The 24673-nt window shown below is 40.4% G+C and overlaps 1 protein-coding gene across 1 annotated transcript in view; it reads left to right on the forward strand.

Annotated features, from left to right (window-relative positions):
- Positions 1 to 243: 243 nt before the first annotated feature.
- Positions 244 to 24673, forward strand: part of EFHB (EF-hand domain family member B) — a 40828-nt gene continuing 16398 nt past the window's right edge. The window contains exons 1-7 of the mRNA XM_054708114.1: positions 244 to 1131; positions 8202 to 8264; positions 9626 to 9769; positions 10661 to 10841; positions 14627 to 14737; positions 17935 to 18064; positions 24579 to 24662. Of these exons, the coding sequence (XP_054564089.1) occupies positions 307 to 1131; positions 8202 to 8264; positions 9626 to 9769; positions 10661 to 10841; positions 14627 to 14737; positions 17935 to 18064; positions 24579 to 24662 (1538 nt within the window). The 5' untranslated portion in view covers positions 244 to 306. The remainder of the gene's footprint in view (positions 1132 to 8201; positions 8265 to 9625; positions 9770 to 10660; positions 10842 to 14626; positions 14738 to 17934; positions 18065 to 24578; positions 24663 to 24673) is intronic.

The following is a 24673-nucleotide window of genomic DNA, read 5'->3' on the forward strand; positions in this document are numbered from 1 at the left end:
AAAGAAGGGGAGGCGGGGGAGGGGGAGAATAAGAGAGGAAGTAAGGAGGAGAGAGATGGGCAGATGGACGGGGATCGGTCAGGGAAAGAATTGCCCGCCTAGCCACACCCCGGTTTCCCAGGTAACGCGGTAAACAGAACTTGAGCTCCTTTTCCTCTGCGAACTCCATAGGTGTCAAGTGGTCGGTAGAAAGCAGTGGGGAGTGAAGTTGTGCTCTTTCGTGAGAGTGGGGTCCCCCAAAGGGTCAGAGCCCCCCCAAAGAAATTGGGAACTTCCCTTGAGACAGGTACAGGTTTCCCCTTGGAGATGAGTGCTGTTGGAGGCACGAGCGTGTCTGAGAGGAAGTCTCCCCTGAGCATGGGAGTCGGATTAACCCACAAAGGAAAGGATGACTTAGGAGAGAGGAGGGTGTTCACGGGAACAGTATCTCCCACGGAGTGTGGGCTCAGAGTAGGATTAGGAAAAGAAGATTCCCGGCGGAGGGAGAGCCCCTTGGTTAGTAATAAATATGAGGAGAGGACGGCATCATCAGAAACAAAATCTCCTTTGAACAAGGGGCTTGAATTTAGATTAAAAAGACAGGATATTTCGAGGACCGCCATGGAGAGGAGTAATTTAGGAGTCAACAGGGTCTCAGCCTCACAGGAAACAAGACCTTCCCTGGGTATGTTGCCAGGAAACGAGGGTCTTCTGGCAAGGTGTTCTGGAAGGAGAACAGGGCATCCCTTGGGTATGGTGTGTGAAAGTCCACAGGCTGTGGGGGGCAGGAGAGGTCCTGTGGCTGGTGCCCCTGAAGGGTTTGGGGCCTCAGTGGACAAGCAGCAGGCTTTGGGTGTGGAACCTAGCCAGGAACTGGGACAAGGGTCTACCTGTGTGGTGATGAAGCCCAGTGCAGAGATGATGTCTCCTGTGGAGGTGGACATTGGGCTGCCCCAACCAGAGGCGCCAGATGCAATGGAGAATACAGAGCCCCTAATAGGCTTGGCGATAGAACCTTCTGAGTGCCAGTTTGCCCAACAACCTGAAGAGGAAACGGAGGCTGAAAACTTTGAACCCGGAGTGGAACCTCCAGATCGCATCAGACCCATCTACTCTGGGAAATTTTTTGATCGAATGCCGTGCTATCCAAGTGTAAGTCTTTTTTTTTTCTAGTATTTTCCCTGGGAACTATGTATAGCCATATCTTTATAGAGGTGATAAACTGACGATACTTGTTTGGGTTTGTGGAGTCAAACTGCCAGTATTTCATTGGGATTCTGATATTCCTTGTCGCATTGGACTCTTTCCAGCTGCTACTTTGTCCAGTCTCCTCTGATTCTCTGCCTTCCTTTCTAGATGTCAGCTTTGTTTTCTGTGCACACCAGTAGTTCCTCTTGATTTTTGTTTTCTCCTGTGACCTTTATTTCATTCCTTAGTCTGCATTTCTCAATCTTCTCACTGAGATACATGTTGTATTCTTTTAAAAAAATATTTTTATTGATTTCAGAGAGGAAGGGAGAGGGGGAGAGAGAGACAGAAACATCAATGATGAGAGAGAATCATTGGTCGGCTGCCTCCTGCACGCCCCACTGTGGGGATTGAACCTGTAACCCACCTAGGCATGTGCCCTTGGCCAGAATGGAACCTGGGACCCTTCAGTCCTCAGGCTGGTGTTGTATCCACTGAGCCAAACCAGTTAGGGCCATTTTGTATTCTAATATTCATATTTCTTTTTCCATTTACATGGAACCCCTTTTTTGGTCTACAGCCTGTATTGCTTTTCATTTTTTCTTTTTTCTTTGATGAGAAAGAGGAGAGAGAGAGAGAGAGAGAGAGAGAGAGAGAGAGAGAGAGAGATATCAATGTGTTGTTCCCCTTATTTATGCATTCATTGATTGATTCTTATATGTGCCCTGACCGGGGTTTGAACCCAAAACCTTGGCATATCAGTATGACACTCAAACCAATTGAGCTACCCAGCCAGCACCTTCTTTTGGATTTTTTAGGTAAACAATCATATTGATGCTTTTATCTTTCTTTCTTTAGTATATATGCCTCTCATTTCTATTTTCTATATCATTGCATTGCCTATGATCAATAAAATGATATTGACAGTAAGGTTCTTTTCTTGACTTTAATGGGAATAATTCTAATGCTTCACTATTGAGTATTATTTTTGCTGAATATTTTTGATGTGTCAAGTTAAGGACACCTATATCTACTCTCAGTTTGCTAAGAATGTTTAAAAATCAGTTATAGACCTTGAGCTATGAAAATGTTTCCTATTGGTTGAAATACATCTTTCCAGATTGAAATGGTTCATTTTCTAACAGCGAACTATCTTCATATTTCTGGGCTCAGCCCTACTTGGTCGTGATATAGGAAGAAGGAAGGAAAGGTTTAAAGAAAGGCTAACCAATTACAGTGCCTACAATAAAGAGACAGTATGTTAGGCACTGTGGCTACAAAACTGAAAAATGATATGGTGTCTGCTTTCAAGGAACTTAGAGTTTAGAGACTTAAGACCAATAGACAAATGATTTTATAATATGGTAAAAGTCATGTAAAAGAAATGCCTTATTTTTCTTTCCTGTTCTATACTAAGGGAACCTGGTAGATATTTGAGAAATGGGTAGAAGCAAATGAGTCACCCAATTGTAAATCTTGTGAGAACTTGCTAGTTATGTAAGCCCTGGTACTGAAAATTCTCATTTTGTATGAATTTGTAAAGATCCAATCTGCAGAATTCTGAGAAGTGGGTGGTTGCATAATGGGTTCAGGGCCTTCTGGGCAGAAAGAAATTGATACTATCACATCTTTTTCTCTGAGATATTCAGAATTAGGAATATCTATGGGTAAGACACAGTGATCTTGGCCAAGGCCCAGTGGGAAGATGGAACCATAATATTAGCCCACACTGAGTTTAGAGAGTAGAAGGTGACATGATTATGGGTTGTTGGCTCTTCAGCAAGCAAGACTGGTTTTTATTAATCTTCCTAAGTTGACTTAAATCTTGAAAACCAACTGTGTAAGAAGTAAAATAGTCACTGAAAGCTGTAATATTGGGGAATGGTGAGGAGGTGGTCACATGAGATGACACTGGTATGGTTAGGAACTGAGCAAGGAAGTGGCTGAGCAAGGAGGTGGTCAGTGCAGTGGGAATTTGATTACATACAGAGGCCTGAACAAATAAGTAAATATATTGAGAACCATAGGAGCCAGGTTTCTCACTCATAGAGGGAAAAAAAAAACCTACAAATATGAGAAGGATAGAAATAATTCTCCTGTATTGGATAGTAATTGGAGGTATTGGTGGAAAGTGATGCAATACCTATACCTATACCTATACCTATACCTATACCTATACCTATACCTATGTCTCTGTGTCTGTCTGTCTGTGTGTACATGTCAAAATCTATATCTATGTATTTACACACATTTAACTAAACAACATAGAATTGATACAGATGCTAGTGTATGGGGGCCTGTGTATATACATACATTTCCTAATTCTATCTTCTCAGAGGACCTAAAACAATGTTTATCTAGTAATAATGAGCACACCAAAACACAGATCTTGATTTCTAAATATCGTTCTATTGAAAGTGTTAAGGTAAAAACATTCAAGTCTGTAAAGAATTTTTGTGAGTTTATTTGAGCCAAACTATCGACAATTGCCGGGAAGCTGAATCTCTACAGATTGGGATAATGCTCCAGAGAAGGGCGGTTTTTCATCTATTTTTATACATTGCAATCAAAGGAGGAGACATAGGTGGGTTACATGAAATCCATTGATGGTAGACTAGAGAGGCAGGAGAAAGCAAATCGGGGTTGGGTGTGGGGTGGGTGTGGGTGTGGGTGAGAGAAACCTCTGGGATTGGATAAAGAGTAAAATGATAGACACATACTTTTACTTAGGTTGGTACAGAATAGTTAACAGTCAACAATTAACATGATAGCAATAACAATGAAGGAATTTGTGGTATCTGTCCTGGTGCCCAGGGCATTTGGTTGTGCCCTGAGGGGTCTGGGAAAAAGGGAAGTTACCCTGACATTTAGATGATACGTTATTTTAGGTGCAAAAAGACAATAAACTCGGTTAAGGTAAAGGTTGACCTTGTCAGGGAAGATACAGGCCTAGGAGGTGACTACCCACCATAACTGCTTTTAGTTAAAAGTTTAATTTCAGACCATCCTTTGTGGTTACTTTAGGTCTTTGAGTTTGCAAGACCACCATACAGGCCTTCCCTGAGCTTGTCAGGTTAGCATGTGGCCCCTTTTGTCCACAAAAGGAATCAGGACTCTCTGGAGCAATGGCTGACTAGGGCCAGTGCAGTGTGATATGAACTTGAAACACCTTTGAGAGCCAAAGAGAAAATTTTCAAAGAATAATAGATATGTCAAAGAGGCACAGAAGCAAGCTTGAATAGGCGCCCAATGGCCCAAACTGTTGTGCTTTGAGCATTATTACTATTTAATAAAATAGAAATCTATGAGCCCATACTGATATAAATACAGTACAGGAATGATTGAATAAATAGCAAGATAAGAAAGCTCCCTTGCAGTATAATGCCAAGTAATAATGTAGATGGAATGATGGAATTAGAAAGTTACCATTTGGCAATGATGATAGTAATAATGATTTAGACAAGTCTCATCAATGGATGCCAAAATTTAGTGAGAAACTAGATATTTACAGACAATAATTATTAATTACAAAGGAAAAATAACTTTTTGGTGGAGAAAGCCAGCAGACATTACTTTTCATTCAGTGATCAAACTTAACACTACTAGTAATAGGACAAATTGACAGTGTGTGCTCCCTATAGAACACAACACTGATTTTGTGATATCCCTGAAAAAAAAAAAAGTGTAACTTCAATAAGAAAAAGTAGTCAAACTGAGGGACATTTTATAAAATAACTGGCCTGTATTAAAAAGAACCAAGGTCATGAAAGACAAAGAAACATTAAGAACTGTTTCTGACTGAAAGAGACCAAAGAGACATGACAACTAAATGCTATGCATGTGTGGTGGCTGTGGAGGTATCTGGCTCATCTCCCTTTAAGAAGACACGCTGTGGGGAGTATACTTGATTGAGCATCCACCAGCTGCCCCCTGGAACTCCCCCAGCATTCACCAGGCCACACTCCCAGTGCCTGGGCATGGCAAGGATACTAGAACGTGACCCTTTTTACCCAACATGGAATTCCTTTAATGGGAAGTTCAGACTCAGAGATCACCCTTTGGCCTGGCCAACATTTTCTTAGAACTGTGCTATCCTACAACATTCTTTCTTCTTAATACTTCCTTCCCTGACTCCTTTTGTAACCGGACAACCAAGAGGTCCAGGCTGCCTGTCACTACTTGCTCCAATTAAGCAGTGACAGGGTTGAATCATCTTGAGTGTTTATTCCAATGATGCCAGCAGTATGGGAAAGCAGCAGGTCACCCACAAAAATCTGCTCTGCAGCCCCCAGAAGCCAGGTGCTTACATTGGGTAGGACGAAGATTACATGGGGAAGTAGGGATTACAGGCATGGGGAAGTAGGCTATGGGGGCTGGGGAGAGACTCCATTGTTTGGGCAACAGGGTTGTTAATCTTGTTGTGTTAATAGACAGTTCTTGAACGAGAATGGACAACATTCCAAGGTTGACTGCCTGGTCCAACGTTGACTTCAGGTCCAAGTTGACTCCCAGGTCCTGGGAGCATACAACTCCCAGGCTGGTTAGAATGTCCATTCTTTAATCAGAACAAGGCAATCTCAGTTAACAGGGTATGATTAATATTCTTATAATTATAGCTAGTCCCCAATATTCTATTTTTGCCCCTAACACTTTCACAGGTGTCATTGTCTAAAAGCTCTTCCTGCCACCTCCTCCCCCTTTATCTTTCACAGTTCTTTTCCCTAAAAAATCTCTTACATGGTTAATCTTGGTATCTGCTTCTCAGAGAATCACATTATGATCTTGGATTTGGTCCTTTTGCCATAAAGGGCAATATTGGGATAACTGGTGATATTTGAATGGGGGGGTCATTACAGAATTTCCTGATTTCTGAGGCCTTTAGTAGTTTTTTTAAAGATAATAAACCAGCCCGGCCGGTGTGGCTCAGTGGTTGAGTATCAACCAGGAGGTCATGGTTTGATTCCTGGGTTGCAGGTTCAATCCCCAATTGGGGGTGGGGGGGGGGGGGAGAGGGGCGTGCAGGAGGCAGCTGATCAATGATTCTCTCTCATCATTGATGTTTCTATCTCTCCTTCTCCCTCTTCCTTCCTCTGTGAAATCAATACAAATATATTTAAAAACATAAAGGTAACAAGCCACAAGGAAAAAGAAAACAGAAGAGGAGACAACAGTTAAGAAATTTCAATAAATGTTAGAAAATAGGAAGATGGAGATATGGCAACTGATTTTGCAGAGCAGGAAAACAATGAAGTTTGAGGAGAATCAGGTGGTAATTTCCACGAGAAATGGTCCAATTTGCCTGGAACAATCTCTGAGAAGCTCAGCCTTTGGGAGAAGGTACAGTAAAGCTTGGATCTGAAAATCAAAAGATTGAAAGTTCATATTCAGTGTAGTTCGGTTTCCAGTTCTCCTTTCCATCCCATGCTACCTCAACTCCCTACCTCTCTGCCCCGGCTTCCACTCCCTTCCACCAAAACTGTGGATTTATTTTCCCAGAGTGGTCATTGGCCTCAAAGACACCAAGCCCAAGATAATACAGGGGGGCAGCTCCAGGTTGAAAATGGGGCATTAAAAGTAAAGTGTACTTCTTTGTATTGCCATTTCCCTAGCTTCCTCTCCCAAAGGCCTCTGGAGGGCCAGCAGCCAGGAGTAAAGCCAGCCCTCTCACCAGTAGACAGTGCATACAGAGGCAGTAGAGTATCCTGCTTCAGAGTAGAATTTGGAAGCCATCCTGCTTGGGTTCAGGTATCTGCCAATATATTCTAAATACTTCCATAGGGGAGAAAAGAAGCCACATACCATGGAACAAAATTCAGGACTGCATCCGACTTCTCAACAGCAAGACCATCTTTTATTTTATTGTTATTTTTTGAAATATGTTTTTATTGATTTCAGAGAAAGGAAGGGAGAGGGAGAGAGAGAGATAGAAACGTTGATGAGAGAGAAACATTGGTTGGCTGCTCCTGAACACGCCCTACTGGGGATCGAGCCTGTAGCCTGGGCATATGCCCTGACCTGGAATTGAACAGGTGCATAGAACAGCGCTCAACCAACTGAACCACACCGGACAGGCAAGACCATCTCTTAAAGGACATTGGCATAATGCCTTCAAAATTCAGAAAGAAAATTACGTTTTTGCTACCTTGTATTCTATACCAAGTCATACTATTAACCAATGTAAGAGTAGAATAAAGACATTTTCAAGGATGTAAGGAATTGTAATTGGCTTTTTATGCATTATAATGAGTAAAGAATTTTCTTCAGGGAAATGGGGGAGTAAACCCGAAAGGAGGAGTAGATGGGAGGATGGGCAGTCTAACTCTGAAGAAAGGCAAAGGAAAAATTTCCAGGACAAGACTTCTGCACCAGACCTAAAGAGCACCCAGATGAGATCGAAGACATAACTGTCAGCTGCCTTGAAATGATAAAAGGGAAATAGATAAGCGGTGCATTGCTGGGAATGAACAGTTATAATCTTTGCCTTGGGCAAAGAAAGGAAGATAAAATCCAAATTTGAATCAAGTGAACAGTGGACATTCACTGAAGGAGCTGGGCCCATGGGTGATGTGTTTGCATATACCAAAAGTTAGGATGTTGGTGGAAATATACCCCCACACAAACACACCCATGTGCTTGGAATTACCTAACATTTTTTCCTGTGTTTAGCTTGAATATAGCCATGTCCCCATTGTACTGATATGAACTCTGACAAGATTATTTCTGAAACTTGATTCCCTTAGCTTTTCACAGAGCTCATGTGATTGGATTACAATGCTAGCACTATATATACTTAGAATTTAATGTTTATATTACATATTAAGATTGCTTTAGATTTGCAATTTGTTCTTACTTTTTTCCTCAATTGTGTTAAGTAGCTTAAAGTAACTTTTGTAGCATTAGAAGCATAGGTAATTTTGAAATAAATTTCATTCTTCAAAATGTTACCCCCAAGCCCTTCTACCTTTCCCACCCCTCACCCTCCATTTCCCCCACAATGATTAACTATGAGGCTTTTTTGTTGCTGTTGTTCTTAGGCAGGGAAAGTTATTCCGATTGGATACAGAGTTGCAACCTGCTTGACTGAAAAACTTCCAAGGGTGAGCATTTTCAATATGCATTTGTGTTTATATTTTTACCTTGAATGTGAACATTGGAAGATAGACAACTCTCAACATTCCTTGTGCAGGTTGTTTAAACTTAATGTGTTGGATTTAGATTTGGATTCTTTATTGTATTTTGAGGGCTTCTATAGATTTTATCCAAGGAAGTGAAAATTCTAGTTCTATGATTTCCAGCTTTATAAAAAGCTACAGAGGGGATTCCATTTATTTCAAAAGGAAATATTTATAGTATGCTTTCTAACCTGGATACTTCCTGATTGTTCTCTAAATGTAACTTTTAAAATAAATTGTTTATTTCCATTAAAAAAACAAATCTCAGGAAATATTATTTGGAGCTGTAGGTCCCCATGTGCTTACTATATGCATGCAATGAAAGGTGTTCATTGATTGGTATAGATCAGCAATTTTCAACCTTTTTCTTTTCATCTCATGGTGAGACAGGCCAGTAAGCCAGGACAAGTGGAATAGAGAAACTGAGACAAGAAAATTAAACAAGGCCAAACAGTTTGGGCAGCTTGCAGGGGCAGCTTGCAACAAGACTTTATCTTCCCCAACCAAGGACACTTGAGAGCAAATTATCAATACCTCTCCTCCCTAGTAAGAGAATACATAGCTTAAATCACCTTGGAACTGCTAAGGCAGGAGGGGGTAAAGGGGAAGGAGAAAAGGGGTAATTTTATCTCACTCACTGAACAAGCCATGACAAAGTAATCTAGTCTGTGCCCAAGATATCCGGCAGTGGAACCTTGAAACCTGTAGACAGAGAAGTATAAAACCCTAAACCTCCACCAGGCAGGACACTCATATTAGCTGGGCGCTCACTTGTGGTTTACGCCAAGTACATTTTTAATAAATTTGCTTGCCTTGCTTGCTTAATAAATTTGCTGGCTTTGCTTCCTTAATACATTCAATGCTACAATACCGCTGTCCACTGTCACTCCTACGAGATTGATAAAAACTGAGGAGGGGACAGCTGTCTTTCTCAGACTCAGGGGCTGCCCGATAACAGCTTTTCTGGGTCCGATAACAATGGCACACATAAACTAATCACTAAAATTCTGTGGCACACCAAAAAAATACATTTTTTGCCGACCTGAGAAAAAAATAGATCTAAGTTTGATTCAGTCATACCAGATGGCTATTGTTGTGTTGACTGTTGTCATTTTTTTATTTGACAATCTAAGGGAAAAGAGGTCAGTGCCCCTGACTAAATAGTCAGGTATTGCATGTTTCAAAAGTACTTGTAGCACACTGGTTGAAAATCTTTGATATAGATCAGTCCTAATATTTTAAAAACTGTACTTGATAATTCTATTTTCTTGTCTCACTGTTTGTAGCCAATTACTCCACCTGAGGCAAAAAAATTTTTCAACTTCAGATATCCACCTGCTGGAGCTGAAAGAGTATTTTATGGCAGAGCAAATGACCCTCAAATTGCACCGTATTTGACCCATGGAATAAGATCTAAAGCTTCACTACCGGTAACTTCTTTTTCTTTTTCTCCCTGTATATTACTACTGACTTACCAAGATGAAAATTCACAAATGAGGTATTAATGAAATCACCAGTTCCACTCGCCTTTCCACCCTACATCTTGAGCACTGGAAAAAAAAAAAAAATCTGGCGACTCCTGTCTTTCCCCTTCCCTTCTTCTTTCCCCCAGGTGCATCACCTGTACCTTTCTCTCTCCTAAGCTCCAAGGGCCCTTATTTTGCCTCTTATTCTCTAAGCCCATTTCTTCTATGGCTCACTTCTACTTCTGTGACTTTCTAAATGAACTGGCTCTAAAGTTTTTTGGGGAGAGGGAAATGCAAGAAGTAGCAGCCAAAAGAATGTGGAAAAATTAATGGTTAAAGTTACAAGCTTGATATTCTCCCCTCAGGTATTAAAAGCCAAGTTGCACTCCATATTCTGACAGTAATAAGAAATGCTGTCAGTCTTTGTAGGGAACAACAAAGGGTGGGTGATTATTGCCTAGAGGTACTACAAAGTGCTTAGATATTTGAGCGGAGATGTCCATTCATTAAATGGACAATCTAGGTTCAGAAAAAAACATTTGTTGAATTCATGTGTTTCTTTTGTTTGGCATTCCCATTTTTTTTCTGGAATATTGGAGTCAAGTAACCTGGGAGCTCCTCTCATAAGTCTTTTAACCCCCCTGAAACCTTTTAACCCCTTTGAAAGTTCATGTTTAGGCATGTTTAAGCTTCATAGTCCCAACTCTTACAGTTCCTTTGAAGGTGAGCAAAGCAGTGATGAGGAGTTATTTTTCTACAATCATATTTTCTTTCTCTAGCTATTGATTTAGAGTGTCAGCTTTTAGATTTTTGCTTCTTTTGTTCTTACATCTGTGCTTTGTATGATTTCTTTAGGCAAAGGTATTGATAAACCCACAGCCTATTACAACATTCCAACAGAAAATTAAAGATAAAAAGGAATCAATATATTTTCGTAATCAACGAGCACCATTAGGAAAATCTCATGATCAATCACCAGGATTACCTAAAGGCCTGGATGTACTCAATACGACATTTGGAACAACAGTCATCAGAGGTAGTAAATAAAATAAGGGATGGGAGGGGTGGCAAAATAATTCTCAGAAAATTGGATTAAATATCCCATTGTTATGTTGTTTGGTGGCGGTGGTGCCAATGATGACTGAAGAATGAGAGATGGGGTCATAGCAACAAAGCTACTCTTAGACCCAGAAACCTTAGAGTTTATGTGTGCCAGGCTGTAAAAATTCAGGTTTTGAAGTGGAGATTCGGTGAGCATAGTAGAGATGATATAAAGACAGGAAAGAGAGTCCTGGCTGGGTATCTCAGTTGGTTAGAGTGTCATCCCCATATGCCAAGGACCAAGGTTGCAGGTTCCATCCCCAGTCGGGGCACATACAAGAAGCAGCCAATAAATAATTACTTAAAAAAAGACAGGAAAGTTGGCATTGGGACCAGCAGCGTAGGCTGCAATCCCTTCTCCCTGTACGTCCATTTGTGGCTGTTTTTTTCTTTTTCTTCGCTAATGCCCCTGATGTGTTCATACGTCTGAACTCTTTATGAAACTCTTCCATAAAGTAGGTCAAGCAACAAATGAGTTTGGTAAACGCTGACACCTCCTTCTGCACATGCAGATCCCCAGTGTCTGCCACATATTAACAGACACAGGCAGTGTATAGAGCAGACGTGTCTTCTCATTTTGAGAGGAACACTTCTTTGTGGAAGGAAGGAGTGGAACACTTCTTTCAACAAACAACAATGTATAATTTAATGGATCACAGGCCGTTATTTCTTCTGAAGCCCCAGCTTCCTGCCTGTTGTCAGGCACCTTTCTTTACATGTTTCTCACATTTATCTTCTATCTTTTTCAGGTTTCTACCCTCTTTCGAGTCTTTACAGGAGACCTCAACTTCCATTTTTGTCCTGCAGAGAAATTCAGTTCTCTTTGTCTTTCTGCACCCAGTAAGGCTCTGCTCCAGGACTTTTTTCACCAAAAAGTCCATCAGATTACTTCCCTTAGCATAGTAACATCCACCCAGGATATAAATTATGCCACTCCCTTGGAATGCAAAATATGCAGTTGTATTTTATTGTATCAGATCTCAAGTTAAAATTTGAAATACGGAAAATGTATTTTAGAACCGATAAAATATCTTTTTTTAATAGAATTAAAAATTGTATTTATGTAGGCATGGCATTACAGTATTACAGTAATGATATCATAAGTGCTGTCTAGGACTAGCTCATTTAATAAGGAAAGTACTGTCTAGGTGTACCTCACTTAAATATATCATGTTCCAAAATGTATATATGTGTGTGTTAATAAGTATAGTGGTTCATCTAGTAGAAAGAAGTACTGCTTTACAGTATTATTTTGAGTATGACCACCTTCTGGTACTCTTTTTGTTGTTATTGTTGTTAATCCTCACCCTAGGATATTTTTCCATTAATTTTTAGGGAGAGTGGAAGAGAGAAAGACAGAGAGAAACATCAATGTGAAAGAAGCACATCTAGCACAAACCCGTTTGTCTTAGTGGATAGAGCGTCAGCCTGCGGACTCAAAGGTCCCAGGTTCAATTTCTGTCAAGGGCATGTACCTTGGTTGCGGGCACATCCCCAGTAGGGGGTGTGCAGGAGGCAGCTGATTGATGTTTCTCTCTCATCGATGTTTCTAACTCTCTCTCCCTCTCCCTTCCTCTCTGTAAAAAAATCAATAAAATAAATTAAGAAAAAGAAGAAGCACATCTATTGGTTGCCTCCTGCATGCACCCTGACCCAGGCCCTGGCTGGGGAGGAGCCTGCATTCAAGCCCTTGATCAGAATTGAACCCCAGACCCTTTGGTCCACAGGCCGATGCTGTATCCACTGAGCCAAACCTGGCTAGGGCTGGTATTCTTTTTTTTTTTTTTTTTAATTTCTTTATTGATTAAGGTGTCACATATTTGTCCTCATCCCCCCATTCCCATCCCACACCCCTCCCCACGCATGCCCCCACCCCCCTGTTGTCCGTAACCATTGGTTAGGCTTGTATGCATGCACACAAGTCCTTTGGTTGATCTCTCCCCACTCCCCCCACCCTCCCCTACCCTCCCTCTGAGGCCAGACAGTCCGATCGATGCCTCCTTGTTTCTGGGTCTGTTCTTGTTCATCAGTCTATGTTGTTCATCATTTCCCCTAGATGAGTGAGGTCATGTGTTACTAGAAATATACTTATAAGAACCGAATGTGAGACGAGCAATAATAGTTATGCTGACAGGCAAATGAATCAGTCTGTAGTGAGTTTTTTTCTGGACCAACAGTTCTTTTGAGACCCAATTTCAATGTCCACCAGTTCCTTATGTGTACATGTCAGCACTGACTTTTCAGCTCTGGATGGTGGACAAATGGTGGTAATGCAGGTCCGACTCCTTCTGGTTTGGTCTCGCCTAGGGCTGGTATTCTTAACTGTTTGTTTACAGACCTCAGTTCTGGCAGAAAGTCCAAAAGAAAGAAAACATGTTGTTAGGTTAAAAGGGAAGAGTGAAATTTTAAATAGATTTATATTTTATAATTATTATAATATATCATTAATTATATATTAATATTAATTGTATGATAAATATATCAATGGTTATAGATTTAGTTAATGTATTTATTATAATTATATTCAACCAAACAGCGGAATGACTGGCAGAACGACCAGTCACTATGATGTGCACTGACCACCAGGGGGCAGACGCTGAACGCAGGAGCTGCCCCCTGATGGTCAGTGTGCTCTCATAGGGGGAGCGCTGCTCAGCCAGAAGCCGGGCCTAAGCCAGCAGTCAGACATTCCCTGAGGGGTCCCAGAGTGCAAGAAGGCACAGGCTGGGTTGAGGGAGCCCCTCCAGTGCATGAATTTTGTGCACCGGGCCTCTAGTTATTATAATATATTAGTATATATTACTAGTAGTAATCTATGTTGTTATGTTGAAAGAGTAAAATTGTAAGCGGAATTATATTTTAAAATCATTATGTAAAATAATGAAAACAAAATGATTCACTGTTGTGGGCCACCACTCTGAGAAAACAGGTACTAAACAAACAAGTTATAGCTCTAGGTTTGGGATCAGTAGGAAGAATAATTTCTTCCTGATTCCAGTGATTTCCCTGGTACTTTTGGCTACTTTGAAGATGGATATTCAGATCTAAACAGACTCAGGGTGTATGTTCCAGTCTACAGCTGCCAAAATTTGCACCAAGGCTCCCCCACATGGCATCAGGGTGTTTGAAACTGATTTGTGATTCAAATTTGCTTAGATCATCATGAGAAGTCTGGAGCAAACTAAAATCAAAATTGTCTGGAGAGTCGCAGAATTGGGAATTTAACTGGGCTTGGAATATGGCTCAGGACAACCTAAATGGTTAACTAGCATAGAGTTTTTATATTCTTCAGACTTCTAGGGAATGAGCCAGGTCAAATGAGAGTTCCTAAAACAGTAACATCTAGACTTATGCCCCATCTACCTTGATAAATCTTCATTTATATTGGCTTTGTGTTTTAGGGTGGCCATGTGGCTTATGCATTCAGCTTACCTTTGTCATTTGTTCTACTTAATTTAAATATAAATAGATATTTAAAAATTATATATTTTTATTGATTTCAGAGAGGAAGGGAGAGGGAGAGAGAGATAGAAACATCAATGATGAGAGAGAATCATTGATTGGCTGCCTCTTGCACCCGCACCCTGAGCATGTGACCGGAATCAAACCCAGGACCCTTCAGTCCCCAGGCCGACACTCTATCCACTGAGCCAAACCAACTAGGGCTATAAATAGATTTTTAAAATACCTTAAAACTGATGTGATTAATTCTTTCTTCAGATATATCTGCTCGAGATGTGGTGAATCCACCGAAGCCCTATCATGAAGTATTTAAAGAAGGAGAGGAAGGGCATGACCTATATGTTGTTTCTCACAATGATTATTATGTGGGTAAGTGTCCTCCAGTATAAAATAGGCCTGACAATATGGGACTCTCAGATTTGTGAAGAGGAATAAAAGAGATAATGTGCATAAAGTTAAGTGCCTGGCATATCATGGGTGATCAATAAATAATAACATTTTAAAAAATAAGGTCATCAACCCCCATAGCTGGGACCACATATCCTTACACATTTTGTATATAAAATGTAGAAAATGTATGTATCATTAAAATGAAAAGACAGGTAAGAGAGATTAAATGTTAGATAGTGTTATTTTGTTTTAGTGGTTTTAGGCTTTAAAATACTGTTCTTTTTTTAAATGTCAGGATTATTCTAAGTGCTTAGCTTTATATGAGGAATATTGATTGGGTAATGGTTAAGTGAACAACTTCTGAATCAGATATATCTGGTTCAAATTATAGCTCTTCTTTTAGACCTTGGGTATTTTAATTGTCCTATTAACATATAGTCTCTTAAATGGGGATAATAATATTGTGAGGATTAAGTGAGTGCTTGCAAAAGGCTTAGCATGGTGCCTGGAATATGGTAAAAGCTCAATAGGTATTAGTATTAAGTCATTTTGATTAATAGTAACATATTACTAGAATTATTCTACAGCACAGCTGAAAGGCATTAGATGTTTATAGTGCTATAAAACACAAATTAATTGTTAATGTGTTGATGTTAAGTAGAATCTTGATATGATAGAGGGATGAGAATTAGACTCTGATATATGTCCTGAGAAAGCTGCTGAATTGTGAATGATTCATGAACTCAACTTCCATTAGCTAGAAGCAAGACTCTCCGTTGATTGCAGCTCAAGGCACCCCTCTCCCTTGCTCCTTCTTTATTTCTTTACTTTTTCTCCTCCACCATCTTACTCCCTGTCTATGCTCTTCCTTCTAAACTTTCCTCATAGCTGGGACTTGTATCCTATGCTGACTGTTCCACTGTCTGGAATCTGCCATTCTCCTCTTTTATGACCAGTATCTGCTGGTTCCCTACACTCTCTAATAGGATCCTAGTCTTGAGATTTGTCTCTGCCTTGCCATTCAGACCGCCACTGCTGCCACCTGCCTGGTCACCATGTTCCTTCTCACAACCTTGACTTCTCTATCTCTACCTCCTCTACTTTCTGACTCTCTCCCTCCCTTTCTTCCTTTCCTCCCTCTAGTCCTCTCTTCCTTTTTTCCTCCTTCCCTCCCTTCCTTTCTCGTGAAAATATTTTATTTACTTTTTGGAAAAAGTTTAGCATCTCTCACACAATCTAATCCAATGCCTTTTAGTTGTTTTTAAAAAAAACTATGAATGAATGTATACAGACAGCCTACAATGAGATATCTTAGATGCATTTAGCAATTGGAGGTAAATGAGTGTAGATTAAAGAAATATATTTTGAAGAACTTAGCTTCATTTGCTTATTTTTACAGATGTTTCATTAGCCTCTTGAAAAGTCATGAAATCCAATCTTTTAAATATTGTCCTTATTTTTTATAATGAAATTATTTCCATTTTTATTATAAAAATACATAATATTGTGTATAATTTAAATATAAAAAATGATGAAAAAGTAAATGTAACCTTGAAATCCCATTCATCAGAGATGACTATAGTTTTAATATTAAACATCTTTCTAATCCACTATTCATTGAGCTATCTTTAGTTAAATGTGATCTTATTCTCAATGCTTGTGGGGAACCTGCTATATACATTAAACATTTTTTTTTAACTTAATATGTCAAGGACACTATTCAATAGGTACACATCTACAACTTCTTTTAAATACACTTAATTTAAATCATTACTAAGTAATAGGTATTTCTTTTATAAATTGCAAGCTACAGAGAAATACATAAAGTACAGTGAAAATTTCCTACAGCTCCCAATCTTGCACAGATGATACTCTCATAGCTGTATTTGCTCATTCATATATGAGTATATGTGTGTGTTTTGCTCTGTATATATGTTTTTTCCTATTTGCTTTCTCCCCCGTTGTATGAAATATCTTGGTTATCTTTTCATGTGCATTTCAATATTATATTTTTCAATATTAAAAAATATTGTTTATATATCTTTGTGACTATGATCTATTTCCTTAGGATACATATCTATATTTCTGAGCATCTGAAATTTTCACTCTTAGAGCCTAACTGGTCTCCTGAATAGCTTCCCCAATTTGCCCTCACACCCACAGAATATGAGAATTTTCGCTTCCCCACATCTTCCCATATAGTGAGTTTGCCAGTCTTCTTCTTCTTCTTTTTTTTTTTAATACTGACCCAAGGATATTTTTCCATTGATTTTTAGAGGGAGTGGGAGAGAGAGGGGGAAAACAGTGAGAAATATTGATGCGAGAGAAACACATTGATTGGTTGCCTCCTGCAGGAGCCCCCAACCAGGGCCTGGGCCGGGGAGGAGCCTGCAACCAAGGTACATATCCTTGACCGGAATCAAACCAGGCCAACGCTCTATCCTCTGACCCAAACTGGCTAGGGCCAATTTTCTTTATTTTTACTTAACTGAGAGACCAATTATAATTTCACATGATTGTTTTTCTTTACATTATTTGGGTTACTAGTGAGTCTGAATATCTTCTCTCCATTTTATCTTAACCTTTGAGCTAATCTCTAGTTTCAGTCTTACTTTCTAATCTAGAAATAGAAACTAATGCTACATTTTGACTTGAAAAGAAAAAACCACAGTATTAAATCTTAAATATAAAAACCTCCCTGTTGTGTTCTCAGCTCTCAATCACCCTTTGAATGTTTCTAATATGAGATAAATGATTTTAGTGAACTGTGAGGGTTTCAGTGTTCGGATTATGTCACCAAAGCTCAGTGAAAGCAAGTACAGAACACCAACCTCTCTGATCTTAGCATAATGGGAAGGACTCCTGGGACCCCAAAGCATCGCCCAACCTCCCCAATCTTTAGGATTTCTGTAATGTTAATTGGGTCTGCATTTTTCATCATTTCCCTACTTACTTTCCTAATATTAACACGAGGAACTCTTGTCCTACCAGTCTCCTACTTCACATGGGAGAATGCTTCTGTCATCTGTTGCCAAATATGTGCAGGTCTCTGCACTGTTACAGTTTCATTCTTTGTTCCACTCTCATTTTCAATGTCAATGAGAACATAATGTGCTTCCTTCCAGATAAGGTTATTTGTATTGCAGAAGTTAGAAGTCTCTCCTTTCTTTTCACAGGAGAAGCCAAGAACCGAAAGTATAACCCGTCAACTTTCCATAGGTTTAACCTGTATGGGGTCTCAACACCACATTTTAATGATGGACGAACCATGGCAAAAAGTTTATATTGGCTCCACGAATTACAAATGTAAGTTTAATTATACTGTATCCTGGGGCAAGTGTTAGATATATGACCGATGGAGAGAGAGACAGAGAGAGAGAGAGAGAGAGAGAGAGAGAGAGAGAGAGAGAGAGAGAGAGAGAGAGAGAGTTGTTGTTCCACGTATTTATGCATTCATTGGTTGCTTCTTATATGTGCCCTGACTTAGTATAGAACCTGAAACCTTGTCATATCAGGAAAATTCTCTAATCAACTGAACTAGGGTTGATTTATTTTTTGAAGAGGTAATACAATGATATGTTTCAGACATAAAATTAAAAGAAAAGATGTATCTTCCAAACTGACCAGTTCCCCCATAGATAATCATAATAATTTGTGTGTGTGTGTGTAAGTATATATCACTCTAAAATTACTTGGTGATTTTACAAGCAAATATAAAGACATGTATGAATGTTTTTGATCTATGGGATTAACCCTATTGATATTTCTTAAAGATAATGTTGTTTGTTTTTTTTAAATATATTTTTATTTATTTCAGAGAGGAAGGGAGAGGGAGAGAGAGAAAGAAACATCAGTGATGAGAGAGAACATTGATTGGCTGTCTCCTGCACACACCCTACTGGGGATCAAGCCCATAACCCGGGAATGTGCCCTTGACTGGAATAGAACCTGGGACCATTCAGTCTGCAGGCCGACGCTCTATCCACTGAGCCAAACTAGCTAGGGCTAGATAATGGGTTTTCAGATCTCTACAAAGATAACCATATCACATATAATTGACCAGTCCTTTATCATTCATCTTTGTTTAATAGTTATTTGGGCCCAAATGGTGTGGCTCAGTGGTTGAATATTGACCTAAGAACCAGGAGGTCATGGTTAGATTCCTGGTCAGGGCACATGCCCAGGTTTCAGGTTTGGTCACCAGCGGGAATCGAGCAGGAGGCAGCCGATCAATGATTCAGTCTCATCATTGATGTTTCTCTTGCCCTCTCCCGTCCTCTTTGAAATCAATAAAAATACATTTTAAAAAAAACCCACCTAGGGCAATGTTATATGTTAATTATATCTCAGTACAAAATAACTGAATTTATAAAAGCAGGCAATAAGCAGGGTACATTTCTCTCCAACTTGTCTCTATCCAAGAGGAAACATTGTTTATAGAACAATGTTTTATTTGATCATAATTTTTGTATTTTGAAACTTAATTGGAAAATTGTTGCTAAAATAATAGAGCGTTTATTCCTTCAGTTTGTTGGATCTTTAAAAAGAACTCACTACTTTTCAATATGATTTATAGTATAAACTTGGAATTAAGCATGTTTGTTTACATTTTAAGGCATCTGAATTTTATATGTACTATTTTTAAAAACAATATTTTTATTGATTTCAGAGAGGAAGGGAGAGGGAGAGAGAGATAGAAACATCAATGATGAGAGAGAATCATTGATCAGCCGCCTTCTGCATGCCCCCTACTGGGGAACTGAACCCACAACCCAACATTGAACCATGACCTCCTGGTTCATAGGTCAGCACTCAACCACTGAGCCATGCTGGCTTGGCTATATGTACTATTTTAACATAAATTTGGTTTATTCTTAACTTTTAAGGGATATATTTCCTCTGTAAAACTACCTCTATCTGTATTCTGTTTATGACTTTTGGTTTGAAGAATCAGAATCTTCAAATAATAAGTGTGTGTATGAAAAATTTACTGGCATGCAAAGGACTTTATTCTAAGTTGATCAGTGAATGCTGTGAGGTTGTGTAATAATGTTACAATTATTGATATCTATACTAATAAAAGGATAATATACTAATTAGACCGGGAGACCTTCTGGATATCCTTCCGGACAAAGCCATGGTGGTGGGGCTGAGGCAGAGGCTGTTAGGGACAATCAGGTTGGCAGGGGAGAGCAGTTGGGGGCAGTTGGGGGTGAGCTGGCTGGTGAGGGGTGGCAGTTGGGGACGAGCAGGCTGGCAGGGGTTCAGTTGGGGGCAAGCAGGCTGGTGGGGGGGCAGTTGGGGACGAGCAGGCTGGTGGGGGGGCAGTTGGGGACGAGCAGGCTGGTGGGGGGGGGCAGTTGGGAGCAATCAGTCCAGCAGGGGCGGGCAGTTAGAGGTGATCAGGCCAGGAGGGGGGGGGGCAGTTGGGGTTGATCAGGCCAGCAGGCAGAGTGGTTAGGGGTGATCAGGCAAGCAGGCAGGTGAGTGGTTAAGAGCCTGTGGTCCCGGATTGCGAGAGGGATGTCCGACTGCTGGTTTAGGTCCTATTGGAGAGGGTGCAGGCTGGGCTGAGGGACACCCCTCCCCGTGAACGAATTTTGTGCACCGGGCCACTAGTACTGACGTAAATGGCTTCTCACAGATACTTTCTGATTCTCCCAGAAACATAATCCAGGCACTATTAGACTGGAGAGAGTAGACTCTGTGATTTATATACTAACCCTTATCATTCTTCCATGTTCCTAATTATGTGTTTTGGAGCTGGTTTTTAGATTGTCAACTTTATTTATTTCAAATTATGGCCTTTAAACTGCCATTGATTATTCTCACTGTTACCCATATTGTTTTTCCCTTCTTTTTGAACTAATGGAAAGTAAATGAAGAAATAAGAAGTGAATTACTTTATATTTCATTTTTTGTTTCTCCACAGAGTGTCACTCTTCTCCAGAAATTTATTCAGCTTGATATTTCTATAGCACAGGAAATAGTTTTAAAAGAAAATGAAATTTAAGAATTTTATATTCATTGTTTTCAGTCTTGAGCAAAACAATAGAGAATTTATTAATTCTTATGTTATTGAATAGTAGTGTTATAATTTTACAGTTCTCAAAAAAAACCTTATTCATTTAATCACAATTAAGTAACAACATTATATTACAGAAAATTGGTAAAATAAAATCACCCATATTTTTGTCACTTTAATTCAGCCATTATTATTTTTAACTAATGACCTGGTGCACAAAATTTGTGCACATTAAAAAGGGATTAATTAGAGAAAATAATTTAATATTGCTATTTGCCCTTTCTCTATAATAGAAGTGTCAGAGATGAAAAATAATTTGTAAAATGTATATGAAAACCTTCCTCCTGTCAGAGTCTGGGGCTCACCACGGGACCCAGAGTCAAGTCCCCGCCCACCCACATGCACCTCAAAATCGAGTGAGATGCAGACCCCGCGGCCCACCCCCGCATTGGGCTAGATCTAGACCCGGCCATTCCCACCCTTGTCAAGCCCTGCTGGGCAGGGGGCATAGCCTCAAGTCCCCTGGCCCGGCGCCAGGATGGGGGGCATGGCCTGAGGTCCCCCAGCCTAGACCAGGGCAGGGGGCATGCCTTGATGTCCTCTGTCAAGCCCCGCCAGGTGGGGGACACTGCCTGAGATCCCCTGTCAAACCCCGCTGGGTGGGGGGCATGGCCTGAGGTCCCCCGTGAAGCCCCGCCAGTCAGGGGGGCGCAGCCTCAGGTCCTCCAGCCCAGCACCGGGAGGGGGGCACAGCCTCAGGTCCCCCGTCAAGCCCCACCGGCAGGGTGGCGCAGCCTCAGGTCCCCCATCAAGCCCCGCTGGGCAGGGGGACGGCCTGAGTTCCCCTGACCCAGCACTGGGGGTGCACCTTGAGGTCCCCTGTCGAACCCCGCTGGGTGGGGGGCACGGCCTGAGGTCCCCTGTCAAGCCCAGCCAGGCAGCGGGGTGCAGTCTGAGGTCCCACATCAAGCCCCGCCGGGTGGGGGGTGCAGTCTGATGTCCCCTGTCAAGCCCTGCTAGGTGGGGGCCGCAGCCTGAGGTCCCCCAGCCTGGCGCTGGGGCGGGGGGAGCAGCCTGAGGTCCCCTGTCAAGCCCTGCTGGGTGGGGGGCGTGGCCTGAGGTCCCCTAGCCCAGCACCAGGACGGGAAGCGCACATTGAGGTCCCCTGTCAAGCCCTGCCGGGTGGGGGGCGCGGCCTGAGATCCACTGTCAAGCCCTGCTGGGTGGGGGACACAGCCTGAGGTCCCCTGTCAAGCCTCATGGGGGCAGGGGAGGGCATAGCCTCAGGTCCCTGCTGATTGCTCGTTAAGGCTCCTTATGGGAACTTGGCCTCAGCTGTGGGTGCAGCCATGTTTGTGACAGAGTGATGGTCAATTAGCATATTCCATCTTTATTAGATAGGATGTATTTTTTCTAGTGTGGCTTCCTGTATAGATTTCTGCATAGGTTTCATCAGAGTGCAACCTCACTCTTTATTCTTTTTCATTAACATCAAATAATTTTATATTGCTGTGTATTCTTAATAACCAACATTTAAATTGCATGCAATATTGTTGTTAATATGATAAATATAATCACCCTTGATGATTGAATATTTAGATTCTTTTTGCATTATAGTCAATGAGGCTACAAACATTTTTATAAATATAACTTCTCTACATTTTTGTTATGTGGATTATCTTCTTATGATTGGTTCCCAGAGGTAGATAAAAAAGGGAATGAACATTTTTATGCTTTTTGAATCATATTACCAAATTATTTCCAAAAGGATTATAGCAATTTGCACTAGCAATCTGCAAGTGTTTTACCATTCTTTTTGCCAATGTTGAATATTTTCTTTCTCTGTCTCTCTGTCTCACTCTGTCTCTATCTCTCTCTCTGACTCTCTCTCTATGCTAGTGTACTATGTTAAAAATGGTACTTTGTTGTTTTTTATTTTACATTCTTTCATTACTGGACAGTATTATAATTTCTCTATATATTTGCTTACTAGATGTGAGTTATCTGTTTATATTATTTACTTATTTAATGCTTAATTTTCTTTATATATATATATATATATATATATATATATGTATATATATTTTTTTATTGATTTCAGAGAGGAAGAGAGAGGGAGAGAGAGAATCATTGATTGGATGCCTCCTGCACACCCCCTACTGGGGATCAAGCCAGGCATGTGCCCTTGATTGGAATCGAACCCGGGACCCTTTAGTCTGCAGGCCGGCGCTCTATCCACTGAGCCAAACCAGCTAGGGCAATGCTTAATTTTCTTTTAGCAATTTTAAAAGTTAGATTTATAATAATAACATTAACACCTTGGTTTTGTTCATTGAAAACAAATTGAAGTTGGCCTTTTTTAAAAAAAATATATATTTTATTGATTTTAGAGAGGAAGAGAGAGGGAGAGATAGATAGAAACATCAATGATGAGAGAGAATCATTGATTGGCTGCTTCTTGCACGCCCCCTACTGGGGATCGAGCCCATAACCCAGGCATGTGCCCTTGGCTGGAATCCAACCTGGGACCTTTCAGTCCGCAGGCTGATGCTCTATCCATTGAGCCAAACCAGCTAGGGCTAAAGTTGGCCTTCTTATTCTTTCATTAAAATTTCATATTGTATTATTAACTTACCTTTATAATCTATGTATATAAAAGGCTGATATGCTAGGTGTCCGACCGTCCAGGTAATGATGTCACATAGCAATGCCCGGCTTCCTCTCCCTAGTGACTAGCCTCCTTGTAGTTTCTTCAGCCCAGGTGGAAACATTTCACACTTTAACCAAACGTCTGTGAAGCATTTTCCCGTGCTTCATCTCATTTGATCCTCACAGAAGTACTGGAGTAGGTAGATAGGAGACTCGGTGGAATCCTGTTTTCTTTTCATTAGCCAGAAAACAGAGATTTAGAAAGCTTAGAAACTTGACCGGACTGAAAAGAAGTAAGAAATGGTGGACCTTGAAAATGACTTCAGGTTTTCTCACTGCGCAGAATATAGTCAAACACTACTGCAGTTAAATATTTTACCCTTTGTTCTCCCTGCATGATCTACAATAATAATCTGCTTCATGTTGATATTTACTGCTGTGTTGCTGACAATTACCTGAAAGAGAAGTTGGGGGGCTTCACTGGGCTGGAAAAAGTTTAGCTAAATCAAAAAGCAGGTCTAATTAAGCAAGTTTATTTTATATCTATAAAAGGCTAAATTGACTCATGCATATGTGATACATATAAAGCTTCGCATGCATGTGTTTCAATCTGTCATTGTTGATCGTGAATTTAGTTGACACTTCTATTATAGAAAAAGGGCAAATAGTCCTAACCGGTTTGGCTCAGTGGATAGAGCAACTGCCTGCAGACTGAAGGGTCCCAGGTTCGATTCCGGTCAAGGGCATGTACCTTGGTTGCGGGCACATCCCCCGCAGGAGGCAGCTGAATCGATGGTTCTCTCTCATTGATGTTTCTAACTCTCTATCTCTCTCCTTTCCTCTCTGTAAAAACTCAATAAAATATATTTAAGAAAAAAGAAAAAAAGAAAAAAGCGCAAGTAGCGATATTAAAGTATTTCTTCTAATTAATTTCCTTTCAATGTGCATGGATTCATGCACTGGGCCACTAGTAGAATGATAGAAGAATGAGCATAGAGCTTTCTTTTTAGCATATAATTTATTTTGAAACTGGATTTATTTTCCTGATGGCCCAAAGTATACTGTGATTTTCTTTACCATATGTTTATTTGGCAGCCAAGAGTACTTTAGGTGGTGGAGATAACTGACAATTTTCTAATATTGTAGGAAAAGAGGAGCGAAGGTTGTATCCAAGAGAATTGATGATTTCAAAGAAAAGTTTCAACATAAACTTGGGAGAGTCTTTGATCCGTAAGTTAATG

The sequence above is a fragment of the Eptesicus fuscus genome, chromosome 18 (assembly GCF_027574615.1).
Source record: "Eptesicus fuscus isolate TK198812 chromosome 18, DD_ASM_mEF_20220401, whole genome shotgun sequence".
NCBI classification, from domain to species: domain Eukaryota; kingdom Metazoa; phylum Chordata; class Mammalia; order Chiroptera; family Vespertilionidae; genus Eptesicus; species Eptesicus fuscus.